This window comes from Ochlerotatus camptorhynchus, unplaced genomic scaffold (assembly GCF_037179485.1).
Source record: "Ochlerotatus camptorhynchus isolate MF236.1 unplaced genomic scaffold, CSIRO-AGI_Acam_v1.1 ptg000482l, whole genome shotgun sequence".
NCBI classification, from domain to species: domain Eukaryota; kingdom Metazoa; phylum Arthropoda; class Insecta; order Diptera; family Culicidae; genus Ochlerotatus; species Ochlerotatus camptorhynchus.
The window spans coordinates 446,565-462,646 of NW_027040967.1; the positions used below are offsets into that span (position 1 = coordinate 446,565).

Below are 16,082 nucleotides of genomic sequence, written 5' to 3' on the forward strand. Positions count from 1 at the left end.
ACTTTTGAGTTGATGCCTCTCACTTGCTCTCTTGTTCTTGTCAAAAACAAAAAGGGCAAACCAACCCAAAATTGAGTTCTATTCACCCAACTAGACAGCCGTGCGCCAAGGTAAAATTCTGTAAGTTGTGTAAAACTCAATTTTGAGTAGTTTGAACTTGACGTTTAGTGAAAACAACTTAAAAATAAGTAATCCTGTTTACATGCGAGTGAATGACAACAACTCAATATTGAGTAGGCGCTAGAACTCTAAATTGGGTTGACGCACGGAACTGCCAACCTGGGTGGAAAGAACTCAAAATTACGTACTTTTTTCTTTCCGTGTACTTATACATAGTGACGGAAGAAGTGTTCTGTAATCGGACTATGATGTGCTATAATACGCATTTATTGCCGCCACTATGTATAACGTGTAGAACGAGAATTAATCTGATTTTCGCTAGTGAGTTCTTCCAGCTTTCAACTCTAATGACTATATTTTATTGCAACGCTTTGTGCTGCCACGGCACCATACCTACTCTGGGCGATTCCGAACTAACCGATGCACAATAGTGGCCATATTTAGGAAGACAAAAATGGATAAACCACGTAAAGGTAAATGGTTATTTCGGAAAAGTTTTAAAATATTGTGTATGCTACCTTTTAATGTAAGTGATTAATGTAAGGGGTTATTGAGTTCAAAATATCAACTTCTAAGTTATTTGAGGAATCACGTGAATCAGAGTTTTATCGTTCAATTACTTCAAATAACCGTAATTCCACATTTTTCTCATTCACCTTCAATGGAAACACTAAAAAATGGGATGGGTTTTCAAAAAAGGGGCTAACAAAATCGGGTCTTTGCTGCCGGCGCCGGTTGTGTAGTGGTAAGCGTGACTGCTGTATCACCCCAATGGGTCTGGGTTCAATCTCAGCCGAGGTCGGTAGGATTTTATTAAGGCATAAAAATCTCTGGTCACGTCTTCATTCGGAAGGGAAGTAAGGCCGTTGGTCCCGGCCCATTTGTGTTGAATGGGTGCGATATCCTACGCAGTTGTGGAAGCTGCCTTCCTTGCACATTCGTTTACAGTCCATGGATGGTCGATGAACGTCAGTGATTGGTCCTAGATTGCGGAACAGAGACTGACGTTAAATAAAGGAAAGAAGAAAGAAAATAAAAAAAGCTATAGTATAACCTAGCCAGGATTATGGTTCAGCTTCCGATCTGAATCCGTAATGCCCCATAAAGAAGGGATCCACCCGCGTTACCGTCTGTGCTTACTGCGTTCTCTACTCCTGGTTTGAACTCCGATTGTTGTTGAATGTTGTCCTGGGCACTTAGTTTGACTGCCATTAACCTTGATTATTTCAGTTCACTCGGCTGTCGACAAAAGCAGGCCACTCTCGATGTGTGCTACGCGATCGTCTGTTTTCTCGGCAGCAACCATTGTGTGGTCCTCCTCATTGTTCTTCATCAGCAGTTCTTTCGGTCGATGCGTCGTCGACTTTGGAAAGCAACCGTTTCGTGATGAGTGTGTGAGTGCTGACCACGTTTTGCGTCCATTGCTGGAATGGACGCGCTCTGACCCTCGTTGGCGTACAACAATTTGCCATACAATGAAACTACTGGAAGCGGCTCCAGTTCTGATGGAGGAGGCTTTTTGGATAGCGGAAGATAAAGTGTTTATTGTGTTGTATTTACCTTTTGACTATAGTTTTAAAATGTATTGTATAGTGACCAAGAATCCTCGGCTCTGTAAAGTTAATTCGGTTGAGCCTTATCAAATAAATGAATAAACAAAAAAAAAAAAAAACCTTGATTATTAATTTTAATGTTCAACATGCTCATGGTATCACGTGATGGGCTTAGCACGTTTCAGGCCGGTTCAAGACCCATGACCTGTATTCGTCGGAACATGTTCCGGCCATATCTGATACCTTCCATTTGGTACATGTTGTGTCCAGTGGTTGCTGAGATACAGGTCACCCAAAAATTGGAACAAACACATACCTACATATTTTTTCTGAACTCGTTGAGCTGAAACTTACCGTGACAATTCAAAAACGTGCCGGAAAATGGAGTGCAAGAGCTTCAAGACCTAAGATTATGACGAAAAGTTGTACAACAAAAGCAGTCGAGGAACAGTGTAGCTGAAGAGTTTTTTTTATCCTCAATAAAAGACAGAAATTTACAAAAAGAAATACAAGAAATATCCCCTCTCCCCCCATTATATAACTTTGTAATAAAAACTAAAAAACCCATCCTGCCCCCCCCCCCCCTTTCAGCAATATTTATATGTTCTGCTATTGATCCATTCGTTCTTACGTTGACTATTTCTAAGACCCTTTCCCTCGTATGCAAATTTTAAACACCCACTCGCCCACTAAATGCTTACATAATTATTGAATGTTTCCTTACGAAGCGATATTGTTAAATACACGGAATGAAAATATGATGAATTGAAAATGCCGTATGATGAAAAATGAGTTGAGTGTTTGGTGTTCAATTCTTTTCAAAAAATAATTAATTAAATTCTTCGCTAAAATGAAACAGAAAAAAAAACAAGAACTGCTCATGCAATTTACGCAATAATTGCAGCCTCTTTGATACCAAATTTACCAGTAATTAAGTACTGGGCGCAAAAAAAAGCACTTTACGAGGAAAACCTTCAGCAGAAAAGGTAGAGCAACATTGTTACCCTTCTTATTTCACACAGTCATTATTTGAACCTTTTCTTCCTTCCCCAACAACTGCTTTACCTTCTTACATGCAATATCATCGGTTTACTCAATTTTTGGTTGATAAAGTATTGCTCACATAAGATGCACAAAAATGCCAGGCCCTGAAAAGACGCAAGTTTTATTATGCAATGCAATGAAACACTATGAATAAACCAGAGCGTATCCACCTATGGTGAAATATGACCCTTCTTACTTATTTAATTTACGAAAAAATGGCTCTTGTCTGCATTTAGGGAGAAGAAGATAATTTCTGAATGATGTGTGGGTCTATGTTTGAATTTTCATGCGATATACATGGCAGATTTTTAACAGGGAGCATTAGGAACATGCCCGGTGCAAATGATCATATATTTGAATGTTGATGTGATTTTATGTGATTTTAGTTTACTTCAGATTTTAGCCACATTCCCGGTGGTACGCGGTGCTTGTGTAGATGATATATTCTTGGTATGACGGTATGATGCGTTGCAAGATAAGTTTTGGTTCATTTCAAAATATGATCGACCATGTGATTTGATGTTTAATATGAAAGATTTTGGTTCAGGCTGGTTTTGGATTTCCTGAAGGTAACTGGTACATGTTCAGATGTGACCAATGTGGGCCTGGGAACTCAATATGACCGCCAATGATTTTATACATTAGTTCTTATGTGATTTAATGATGAGCTTTGGCCAAGTCAGAATCAAGGTTGCAAAGAGTCATTTCAGCTAAAATAATGTTTTTCGGAATAATAAAACCAAAAGATGGTATGATGGCATGTTTTACTTGTAACTTACAAGAAGAGGTTACAAAGTATGCGTTGGAAACATAAAACCTGTAAATTTTGCTTTCTATGACTCACAATCAGCGATTTGCTGATCGCTGAGTGAGTGAGTGAGTGAGTGAGTGAGTGAGTGAGTGAGTGAGTTTGTGAAAAATCGCTTATTGTGACTCTCATGAAGTGAAATAAACAGGTTTAATATGTCAAACACATTCTTTGTAACCTCTTCTTGTATCCTACCAATTCAAAATTTGATCATGGCATCTAATTATTTCATAATTTAGAAAAACATTGTTTTAGCTGAAATGAGTCTTTGCAACCTTGGTCAGAATATGTAAACAACTCGGAACATATCCGGGATGGACAGTTTTTTCCTTATGCTGGTTCGTTTCTTGAAAGGGGACACTGAATGTGGCCACCGAAGATCTTGTTTTTGAATTCTTATGTGTTTTTAGGTGTTGTATGATATGGTTGGTACATTTCAGGTCCCTTCTAGTCTTAAGGTGCGTATTAAGGGAAACCTGTTTCTGCCATATCTCTGGAATTAGTTGAGAAATATTCTATGGGACCATAGTGCCTTTTGTTTGGCGGTTTTTGCGTCCAATTTAGTTCAGTGGTAGCCGAGAAACACGACTCTCAATTTTAATAACACACACACATATACACACATGCACACACACACTCACATACAAACATTTTCCGATCTGGCCAAACGGATTCGAATAGTATGTGACACGCACCCCTACGGACCTCGTTTCGAAAGCTGGATTTCCAAGCGATATATATACCCTTCTTTGTAAGAAGGGTAAAAAAAAACATTAAACGAATGAATACAAACCCTTACAGATGCGTAAACTTGGGCTCACGTTTACGCAATTACACAAACAACACTAATTTGCCTCCACACAGGGAGGTTTATTTTCCCATACCGAACGCACTGCTAGGCCAAACAACATCTACCTCAGCAACAACAATATGGTAAAGAGTGGGGAGTATGGCAGCTTTCGTTGATACGGCATCCCTTTTATTATTTTCTTAAATGACCTTACCTCTACATTAAAGCACTGATGTGGCGGTATGGTAAGACAAAAGGCACAATGGCACATACAAATTGTCTTGGCCATGTGACACACCAGCAATTTTGCCCATAACCGCCATAAGCGAATGTTTTATAGCTGGACAATTTGGAACTTCATTCATGCGAAAACAACTACGCACTGTTGCTTCATTCATATCCTGCTGTGGTTCGGAGGACGCTTGAATTTTGTGGGGGAAAGTGTAATTTCACTAGGCCATTTATACTTTTATGCGTGACGGCTATCGCCTTTCTAGTACGTGGTTTGCTCTCTCAACGACAAATTTTGTACATTTTTTATTCACACTATACTGATGTATTGTAGGAGTACTGAAATTGATTTCAGTTATCTTTGCACAAAAAGCAAGACCTGAATTTAAACAACCTTATTCCACTCATGGTGAGATCCAACTCTTCTTACCACTATTACAACTTAAGTCATGAATCCTCGGGACATAACTGTGGATGTGCTCAAAATAACAACGTTCCTATAGGCTTATCAAATTATTAACCCTTAAGAGACCATAAGATAACCGTTAAAATATACTAATTTATATTTATAGCTTGGTATTTTCAAAGTCGTTAGTACCACTAAAAAGAATTTTTGGAGTTAACCGGTTCATACAGAAAGAAAATGAGCTTTATTTATTTAGAACCAATTCCCGACTACCACTCCGCTCCAATCTAGTCCAATCCGGTCTGCACTAGAAATACTCAGAGGGAGAGATAGGCGGAGAAAACAAAATACAATTCGGCAGCCGGGATTTTTTCGTAACCCTTGCTAGAAGCTAGCATTTCAAATGACTTGTATTTTTGATTCGATTTACGTGCAAAATAATAATTGATTGCATCGCAATATTTTGCACATTTCTTGGTGCCATTCATTAACCAACGAAGATCAATAGGGGGAAAGTTTTCTTCGGCAATACCTTAACCTATTATCGTCAGGGGGGTAAACAAAGTCCTAGAGCACTCAAATTTGGCCAATAGTTACTCTGAAACGCAATGTATCCACATGCCAAAATTGAGCTCCCAAGGACGTTGTTTACCCCCCTGACGATAATAGGTTAAGGTATTGCTGAGGCCAACTTTTCCCCTAAATCAATAGAGTTAGAATATTGTTTTTGGTTTTTGTCTTTGAGCTCACAATTAAGAATGTGTTATGAAAAAGTGTGAATCATTTTTATGAGATTGCAATGCTTGACGAGAGGTATGAACAGTAACTGAGTTTGTTGCTTCTGAATGTTTGGCTCCCGTTTGACAGTTCTGACTGGCTCCCAAGTGACAAGCACATTGAGTGAGTCCGCAGTACCCAGCTAAAAACTAGTTGAATTTGAGAAGCACACAAAACATAAAGGTGATTGAATTTCTGTTCGATTGCAATACTCTCAAATTTATTCTAGTAAGAATAAGAAATCCTCGGAAAAAATCTAATTGGAATGTTCGATTGGCGCAGATTTTGACAGTTCATTTGGTTCAAAACATTCTCTCCGCCCATCTCTCCCTCTGAGTATTTCTAGTCTGCACCAAGAAAAGTGAAAGTTCATAAGCTTTAATTTCCAATTAGTTTCATGATAATAGAATTGAACAAAGCAGGTGACTATGGGCACTAGCGATCCGTAAAATTAAACGAATCGGAACATTTTTTTTGTTTCTTATGCAGGAAACATATTTTATAGTCCAGAAAATACTGTTAGCAGCGAATCCAAACACATAAAGTAGCTAACGATACAGACAAAATGGTTGCTACGACTACCATGACAAACTCGCTCTGTAACATAGCTCGTTCGGAGTGGTAGAAAGATGAAATATTGCTTGCCTGCTTTGTTGCAATATACATGGATGAGGACATAGCTTGATCTGAATCGAGAAAAGACATAACAAAAAAATTCCAATTAACACACGTGTATCATCTTCGGCTTTACTTCGTGAAGCAGCTTGCCAACAATTTGTTCGTTTCCTTCTACCGCCCCGAGTGAGCTGTGTCGAACGGGTTGCTTGTCATGACAAAAAAGGAAGAAGATTACATTATATTGCTTTCCACATAGCATTATCATTCGGTTCGTTGATCGCTTATCATTTTGTCATTTGGAGATATTGTTGATTCCTTGAATTTTAGCCAAACATTTTACTAAAAGTTGATGATCTACGATGTTGGTTAATTTTTAAGTGTCCATTGTGTCTATTTCCAAAAACTTTGCATTTTTGATAACTTTGCTTTCAATATTTCACAGAAACCATAACATCCGTATATCAGCATGACACACTTAGATCTTGTGCAAAAACTTGACAAATTATTAGGAAAATATTTTTTTTTTTTTTTTTTTTCCTTTATATACAAGGCTTTCAGCCATTGGCTGGTTCGCCTTGGGACATTAGGAAAATATAGAGAGAAGTCACCGTAGGAACAAGTGGTGAAGCCCATAACTGAATATAAAAATGTTTAAAATTTATGACAAGTGACACTTATCCTACGGAAAAAGATTTCTAAGCATTAAAAGCAATCGGTTTTATATTATCAACAGCAATATACTCATGAGAATGTGTAAAATAAGGTGCAGTAGAAGTTCAAGCTTAGTTGAAAAAATTAAAATTTCCCAAAACTACAATCATTTGGAATCAAGCTAATTCCATACTCATTTAGGTTTCGCAACTTTCACTTACATAACAGTAATGAATTTTCAGTCCATCCGTAGCTAGAATAATTTTATCTGAAGAGTGTTCAGACCGAACTCCAAAACCGTTTCAGCAATGGGGCAAAAGTTCGCAACTTAATGCCACTGCAAATTTTTAAACACCCCATGGTGTGATGGTGTGATGGTGTGAAGGACATACATAAACCACATGTTTGTGTCCACATATTGTTAGAACTCGGTGAACAACGTAATTCACTCAAAAATGGTGTTTTTCCACAATAAATGCAATAAGTTCGCAATTTGTTCGACATTTTTGTCACATTCTGCTCCATTTATAATTATATAGAATAAATAAATGGTGGTTGGTTGGTTTTCTTTATTTAAGATTCTTTAAGTCGTAAGCTGTATCTGTATATAAGCTGTATATCTCTATAAATAAATGTATTTTAGACATTTGTGAATCATTACATTAGTTTGGGACACGATTCGATCTTTTGCCCCGATCACTCGAACTTTTGTCCCACTATAGGCAATTCCAGCTTCCTGAGGGCATATCAAAAGTTTGATACCCCTAAAATCATCTTCAATAAAATCGTAATAAAGCCCTGAAATAAAATGTTTAGTGAAACAGCCATTCCATAACAAAACGATATAGGGGTCTCAGATTTTCGTAAAAATTGGTAGTTTTGTTCCTTATTGCAAAATATTAGACCATATTTTTTTATTTTGTCATTAGGGTTACCTTTTCAAAAAAATCGATTTTTTGCATAAAAATACTATTTAAAAAAATCATAACTTTTGAACCACTGAGCCGATTGCAAAGATCAAAATATCAAATGAAAGGTAATTAAAAATAATTGTTATTAAAAACCATGAATACCATAAAAAACAATTACAATCAATGCTTTTCAATGCAAAATCCCAATTTAAAAAAAAAATCGACTTTTGAACCACAAAACTACCATTTTCTGCGAAATCGTTTTACTATGGAATGGCTTCTATTGAAGTTTTTTGTTGTACTCTCCCAGAGATGGTACAAATGGTATTAATGTTATGTTAATTACCATCCTGAAACACACTTTTGCCAATAAATATTCGGAAATACCTCCAATGGGAAAATCTGGCTCTGTAAGACTTTTCAAACAAGTGCCAAAACAATGAGTTTTATTTTGCACAGGCGTCGAAAACCTCAATACGAACTTTTGCTCCACTCTAACTTTTGTCCCATCTTACTTCATTTGACGTTTTTTTGAGTTTATCCTCAAGTTGAGGCTCAGCTATGTTCATTGTAATCTATTTTTGAATGAAAAAACTAAAAACTCTCGGACATGGCTCAGTGATTGAAATTAAATAAATGTTACTCTAGGGATTACTTGTAGCGTATGTTTATAACGAGAAACTTTTTCAAATGCAATATTTGTGTATGGAACCTTCACAAGGTGATTTGTTTTTGTCTAAAATTATTGTTGAAATAATTAAGTTGATTTGCATTAATTAATATTAATTAGCTCATTACTTTATTAATAACATAATATTATTTAAAAGTCTTCCGACTTTTTCAATTCAATTTTTTAAAGGAAAAGAACAAAAGGTCCAAAATTATAACTTAATTAAATTATAGCTTATGTTTATTATCCGAATAATTATTTCCATCCAAGCATCGATGGCAATGAAACCATATTTGCTTTGAACATTTGCGAACACAATGTTATCAAGCGTAATTGATTCGATTGTATGCTACCGGTTTCACACCACATAATGTTTCCGATCCCGACCAACTCGTTGCGTTATGATTTAGAGAGGATACGTGAGTTAAATCCAACCGGTGGTTGCAAAGTATGAAAAAAGGTGCGATAATTAAAGCGCCAGACGTGCGCGGTTTATAATTTCCAACTCCCATGACCACCGTCGCAAAGAAACGATTAGAGCAAAATTATATACGTTTGCCTTGAAATTGATTGCGACCATTAATCGTCACCTAAATGCTTCGGGAGATTCCTTCATGGATTACGATACCATGAAATAGAGTTAAAGTCGTGTTCGTTCATGCAGAGAGTTTGAAGGACAGATCAATTTTGCTTGTAATCGTTTAGCCCACGGCCTCGGCTTATTTAATAGTTACTCATTAGATTTTTCCATTTCTTTTTTATTTGCAGCCTTCCGCGGTTGAGGACTTAAGAAAATGGACCTCGTTTGAAGCAATCGGTGATATAACAGTTCCTCCGGATTGTACCGTACGATTGACAGGCAATGGTTCTCTGATTTTGGGGAATGCTTCCCAAAATGCTTCTCCGTCCTATCAGGCTGGCACGAGCACTTCATTCGACGAAACCGATGACATCATCATGGTGGATAGCAGTTCAAGATTGGTTCGAGAACAGGACACACCACTGGACCATAGGTTACCTTCACCGGAGGAACAGTGCCAGATGATTGCACTCAAGTATGTTGTGGTTTTTACTATGGTTATTGGGATAGGAGTTGCAGTTATGACAAATGTTTCAGCTATTGATCTAAAAACAGTGAACGACGCCATGTTAACTACATTGTGATATTTTTATAATATTATCATATATAAATTCATTTTTTCTTTCAATCGTTTCCCTTTCTCAGCCTATCAAAACCACAATCTAAAACACATTTTACTTCTTGCAGATTTCCCGCCGAAACCATCAAAGTGGACACCTCCGGCCGTGGTTTCGATAGGATGTGTGCCACCAGGAAATCGTTACTACATTTCGTGTCAACGTCCGAACAGGCTGAAGCCAGTGCTGGCGGTCAGCCAGATGGAAGCGACGGTGACACAATACGACGACGGTCTAGACCGCGACGATCGAGAGGGAAACGAAGAAATACGATCGCTGGAACGGACCAGAAGGAAATTGCGGAAGTGGTTAACAATGGGTAAGTCAAAACTGCATGATCCAGAATAGAATACGGGTGGAGAAAAAAAAACCGCAAACGACTGGCGGTTATATAATTATTGCCCACAAACATGAAAGAACGAAATTTGCCTGGAGCATAAAACGAAATTCGTGTGCAAAACTAGTCAGATTTGATGAATCGTTACCTTGGTTACAATATATTCAAAATTTACCAGAAACTATACGTCTATGCTAAAATTTTACTTGCTTTCCGTTATCATTCTCACATACATACCTACATACAATTCATAACGATCATGCTCGTGGGTTTCATTACCTCACTTTTTTCATTGCCGCCAGAAACGCCAAGTCAGAAATGCATGACAAGACGATGATAGGATTTTTGCGTGTGGTAAATGCTAAATGTGTATGCGTTTCATATCATTTAAACCTAATATGCCTGTTTGTTGGATGTTTAACGCCATTGATGTTGCATGTGTTTCGGTAACGTAATGTTCCTATATCGTGGATGAGCATTTATGTCATGTTTTCATTATCCTGTAAATTTATTCGTTATTGTCTTGAAAACTCCAGTATTTCGAATGCTTTGATCTGTGACTGCGCGTTTGTTTTTTAAGCGATGAGTTTCCGTTTTTTACATACAATTGTTACGCATCTTTTTGTTAGAACGAAAAATTCTAAGGGTCATTTCTTGAATCTACCATGTTTCTAAATCAATTCATTTTTATTTTCTTTCAAATTATTCCATCAAGTCCAGAAAAAAGATGATCAATCAATGAGAGATTTACTTTAGATTTGGTCTTGTTAAGGAAAAAGGCCTTCAATAATGCCTATGTTGCATTTACTGATAAATTCAGTTAAATTCAAAAACCTTCATTATAGTGAGTAAAACACAACTGAAGGCATTTGCAACTAACCGAGGATGGAATTTACGGCCTTTTTCCCTTTAGGGTAGAGAGGGGATTTTTGTTAAAGATCTGTATTTTTTTGTTTTATGTGGTCTAGTTGGAGAAAAGGCAGCTCATGTTATTATTTAGACTATTGATCCTGGGAAAGCTAAAAGAACACAGTAAATTTCGAAGTAAACTTTTTATATATTCTTCCTATGCTGTTGTGAATCTGATTGAAAATGTTATCTATTGATACCGTAAAGACTCGAAATCCAGACAATTAGTCCAGACTCTTTTAAAAGTTGGTTATCACTGCCTACTATGCGCAAAATAGCATAATAATCTGGAATTCGGTACATTACGGTACTAGCACGAAATAATATAAATGAAATTCCCTCAATATAAAAAATACCAAAAAAACTAAAAAATTACATAAAATCTACAGTAACTAATGACGTTGAAGCTTTCCAAAGTCGATGCTTCTACGTAAGAACCGCATAACTAAATGTTACGTGAAAAGGGCATGGATAAAATCTAAGAATAATTTCACGTAATATTGAAGAGAGGATTTCTTTGACCGTATTTAAAAAATTTATGTTAGACAATCTGCACCACCAGTTGCGGACATCCTTAAATTTTAAATTTAGTTTATTTTCATCAAAAATCTGAAAAACTGCCGTGGGTTTGATCGTGCAAGGATAGGTTTGAAAATTAACATGTCTTTTGATTTTTTTTATACTCACTTTAATTACTCGATTGAGTTCGATTGAGTTCGATTGAGACGGAATCCCTTTTTTATACAATTTGTATTACCGTTTTGCAATTTATTTGACTCATTTGGCAATCTACTTCATGTACGAAGCTCACAATGAGTGTTTGCTGTAAAAAACAAGTACCGAGTTTAATTTTCAGAACTGCACGACTCCTGGATGTCAAGATTTGTGCCCCTGAAAATGCGAAGCGGAACGATGCCATCAATATTGGCCTTAGTTTTTGTAGCATTACATCTAACATTATTCAATCATGCATTTTTGACATATCGGATGAGACGTAATCAAACATGTTATGTAAAATTAAAAGTTCGTTACTCGACGAATAGTACACTTGATTGTGCTGAATTGCACGTCAAAACTTACGCTCGTATATGTCAGTCGCAGAGCACCGAAATTATCATATATTTTTCATTAGCACCAAGACCCGGATAACAAATACTGTAAATTAACCATACAAAATATAAATATATTATAAATTATATTGTTCGAGATAAGGTTCACAAGTCATCATTTGCTAAGTTTATCTTATGAGAGACAGCAACAACATTATTTTAACTATACATGCTAATGATAGATTTAATAATAATGATTTTACCATAATGAACAATAAATGAAGTTAGCCATAAAATTACTCGAAAAAAATGTGGTTTTTATCGTAAACATGCCAAATGATTCATAGAATTTATTATAAAATCCTTATTTACGATACAAGGGTGGTACAATACCGAATATATCGATGAATTTTATTGTTTTTACAATAAAATTCAACATCATACACCAAAATTAAATTATTAGGGTTTATGGTGTGAGCAATTGATTTTAGCAATAAGTTGTATTGTATTACTATGATATTTTTTATTCGGGGAATATCATATTTCCAAATTTAACAATATTTTGAACCTAAGTTCCAGTGCATCTGGAAACTATTCCGATATTTGAAACAACATCTGATAGAGTTGAAAAAAGGATAACTTGTTCTCGAATGCGACTACGCCTTCCTAGTGGTGCACTTGTTACAAACCTGCTGAGGTAACTGCTATATGACTCAATTTAGCCACAATCAAGTTGCTGCAATTTTAAAGAAGATGTGTGCTACTTGGGCTGGATCCTACAAATACAACCCATTAATAAATGGCACAATGATCTCAAAGCCGTCTTTAGAAAGATACAAATGATTATGTCTTTACCGTTAGTTTTCGGTGAATGGTGTCTTCTTCGGGAAAAGTTTTAACATGATTTTTAGACAAACTTTTGATGTGAGTGAAATAAGGGGGAATTCTATTGGTGCAATAGTTTACAAAGTAGTCCATATATATCTCTTATGGTGTTGTATACTTGTTTTCAACATGCAAGTTAGGGTGTCCCCAAAATGATCAGTTAAAAATAAAATTTCGCACATTGATTTAACTCTAATTATTTGTTGTAATCAAATATAACATAACAGCGGCGCCGGTGGTATAGTGGTAAGCGTGATTGCCTCTCACCCCAAAAGGCCTGGGTTCAATCCCAGTCGGCGCCACCGATATTTCCTGAGACATAAAATCTCTGATCATGGAAGGAAGGAAGGGAAGTAAATACGTTGGTCTCCGGTCCATGAGTTGATGGGTCGATAGGTAGAATCCAGTTGTGGGAGCTGCATTCCTGGCGCCAGAAACAATTTTTGGAAGAAAATATATTTGCTGAAGCCACAAAGTGGTTACCTATTTTTTTTTATGAAGCGTTGTAAACGATTTTTTTTAGAAAAATACGCTCTTTTTAATGTTTACAATGTTTAAACTGTATTTCTAAAAATTGTGCCAGTGGACTTTTATGTTACAATTTGCATTTTGCAGATTATACCTTTATCTATCTATGGTAAAAACATTTCGGGAGTATTTTTGGTTAAATTATTCAAATCACTTTTGGAAAAGTCATATTTTAATCAAAATCGTACATAAATTTCCAAATCATAAGATAGCAATTTTGTTACTTCAGCAAAGCTGTGCACCATCCAAATTTCTCAAAGTTAAAAATGAGAGTTATTTCAAACATATCGTAGGGGACAATGGAACATAATGCATCCCCGAGGTAGAACGCACTATTCATTTTATTTTGAGTTTTTCTTGGCATTTTTAATCCAATTCCAGGATTTCGAGCGCTGCTTGATAAGTCATCAAAAAAGCTACGAAAAGGCCATGAAAAACACAAATGAAAGTCAGCTGGTGCGTTCTACCTAGGGGGTGCTTGTGTACGAATGTCCCCTACTACATTTTTGTACAGTCAGTCTATCGCGAAGAACAAAAAAAATATTCACTAACAATTAGGGCAACCCTAATTATGGGATAGATCAGCACAATGTTCTAAAAAAGCAGTAGATTAACACATTCGAAGCAACTATGCTGATGAAATTATTTTCAATCTCGAAAGGTTCACGTTTTATTCTATAAGTTAGGTAAGTGGACACATTGAAAATTGTTTATGAAGATTAAATTTTTGATTTCTCGCAAATTATTTGTTCTAGGTACTAATAGAACATTTAACGGTGCACAGGTTTTTGAAATAATAAAATTGCTATCTCTTTTATTTGAAAATTTACAGACGAATTTTGTAAAAAAAAAAAAGCCTTTTCCAAAAAGAAATTAAATGATTTAAACCAAATTTGCTCCAGTAGTATTTCAAGTGCAGTAGACAAAAGTACATTCCTTCAATATAAAAATTATTTTAAATCTTTTTCTTTTTTATTTGTACAACGTAAAATTTTATTTCAGACTTGCATGAAAAGCATGCAGAATTTGAAATGTTTCGCGACATGAACAGATTATTAAAAGTGAACGCCGGAAGGTTTTTAAAATTATTTTGCAATTCTTATGTTAACTTATTTTCCACCAAAGTTTGTTTTCTCAAATTTATTGCGTCTAGAAAATCCTCTCGTGCAAGGTTTTATGCAAAAATATGCATTCTGAAAAAACTTTCATTACATTTGTTGTATGAAACTTATGCAGACGTTGTAATAAATCCAACCTTTGCTTAGCGTTTAGGGTCTACCCTAATTTAACTAACATCAAAATATTGACTAAAAATATATTTAAAAAAAACACCATTTACTTAAAATTCTTCACTCATCTACAATGGGAATTCGCATTGAAGACTTTAACGGACGCTAAGGTCATTAACAACCCTGTACACAACTGACAACAATCTTCTAGCAGGTTATTTTGTCCGTACTTTGTGGGATGAGAAAACGTTGAAAAAGTTCATTCTTCCTGTAAACCATCCAGGTGCTTTAAAGTTAAGTTTAGCCAAGAGTTCAGTCCAGAAATAGATTGAAAAGTGGGAATGTAAATCCATTCTTAGTTTTGATAATTGATTAATTTTTAATTTGTCAGATAGATTCATCAAAAATACACAAATTAAAAGATGATCCTTATGACTGTGGAGGGAAAATTATACAGATCATGCAATGATTATTGCAAAGAAAACTCCGAGAATAAATTGAGGATTTTTTTTTAATCTAGTTCGTTTATCGCGTTAGCTTTACAAAACCGATAATTCAATAATTGAGGGCTGTGAAACTGAAACATTCCGATTGGCTTTAAAATATGAAATGCTGGAAATATGAAAAATTAGATTGGCAAGTTTTGCTTTGAGCATTTAAATCATAATAAGCTTATTGAAAGCAAAACCGTGTACATTACTTTCCAAACCCATATAAGCCTCTGTATTCAGTAAAGGCACGAAAGCAGCTGGTTGCAATATTTAACAACATCTCTAGGCAAAAGTATAATTGTATTTTTTACACAATGAACGAATACAAAAAAAGGTACATGTTTAGCACGCTCTCAATTAATGACTATGGAAGTCCGTCTTGAGATGCAATATCCAAAGAATAAATACACAATTCAAAATAATAGTGTAAATTTCTGCTCAATATGATGCACATAAATGGAGCGTCACATATCGTATAAGTTTACATTTTTTAAAATTTTCATTATAAATTGTGTACAGTCCTGAGACATCTAACGAAAAGCATTGCCTACAAGTTGCTCCTTGGCTTGAAATTAAATACAAGTTTACGTGAACATTTAAAATTCAGATTTTTTAGCTGTGTATTTCTTTTTACTTGCAACATTACCTGAATAAATAGGCAATGCAATAATTATAAAATATCATTCTTAATAAACATCTGTTTTGGTAAAAGCTAAATCCACAAAGTCTTAATATTTGAGCACGAGTATCTAGAAAAGACCCTATCAAAAAAAATGCGTACATATTTTCATTAATAGTAAACTGTAACAAGCATCATTAGAGCATATTCAATTAGTATTGAATAAGCATGCATTTCCAGTTCCAAACGCTCACTATGC

The 16,082-nt window shown here is 35.6% G+C and overlaps 1 protein-coding gene across 1 annotated transcript in view; it reads left to right on the forward strand.

Moving 5' to 3' along the window:
• Positions 1 to 16,082, forward strand: part of gukh (GUK-holder) — a 93,483-nt gene that overhangs the window by 61,932 nt on the left and 15,469 nt on the right. The window contains exons 3-4 of the mRNA XM_065235411.1: positions 9,348 to 9,634; positions 9,847 to 10,095. Of these exons, the coding sequence (XP_065091483.1) occupies positions 9,348 to 9,634; positions 9,847 to 10,095 (536 nt within the window). The remainder of the gene's footprint in view (positions 1 to 9,347; positions 9,635 to 9,846; positions 10,096 to 16,082) is intronic.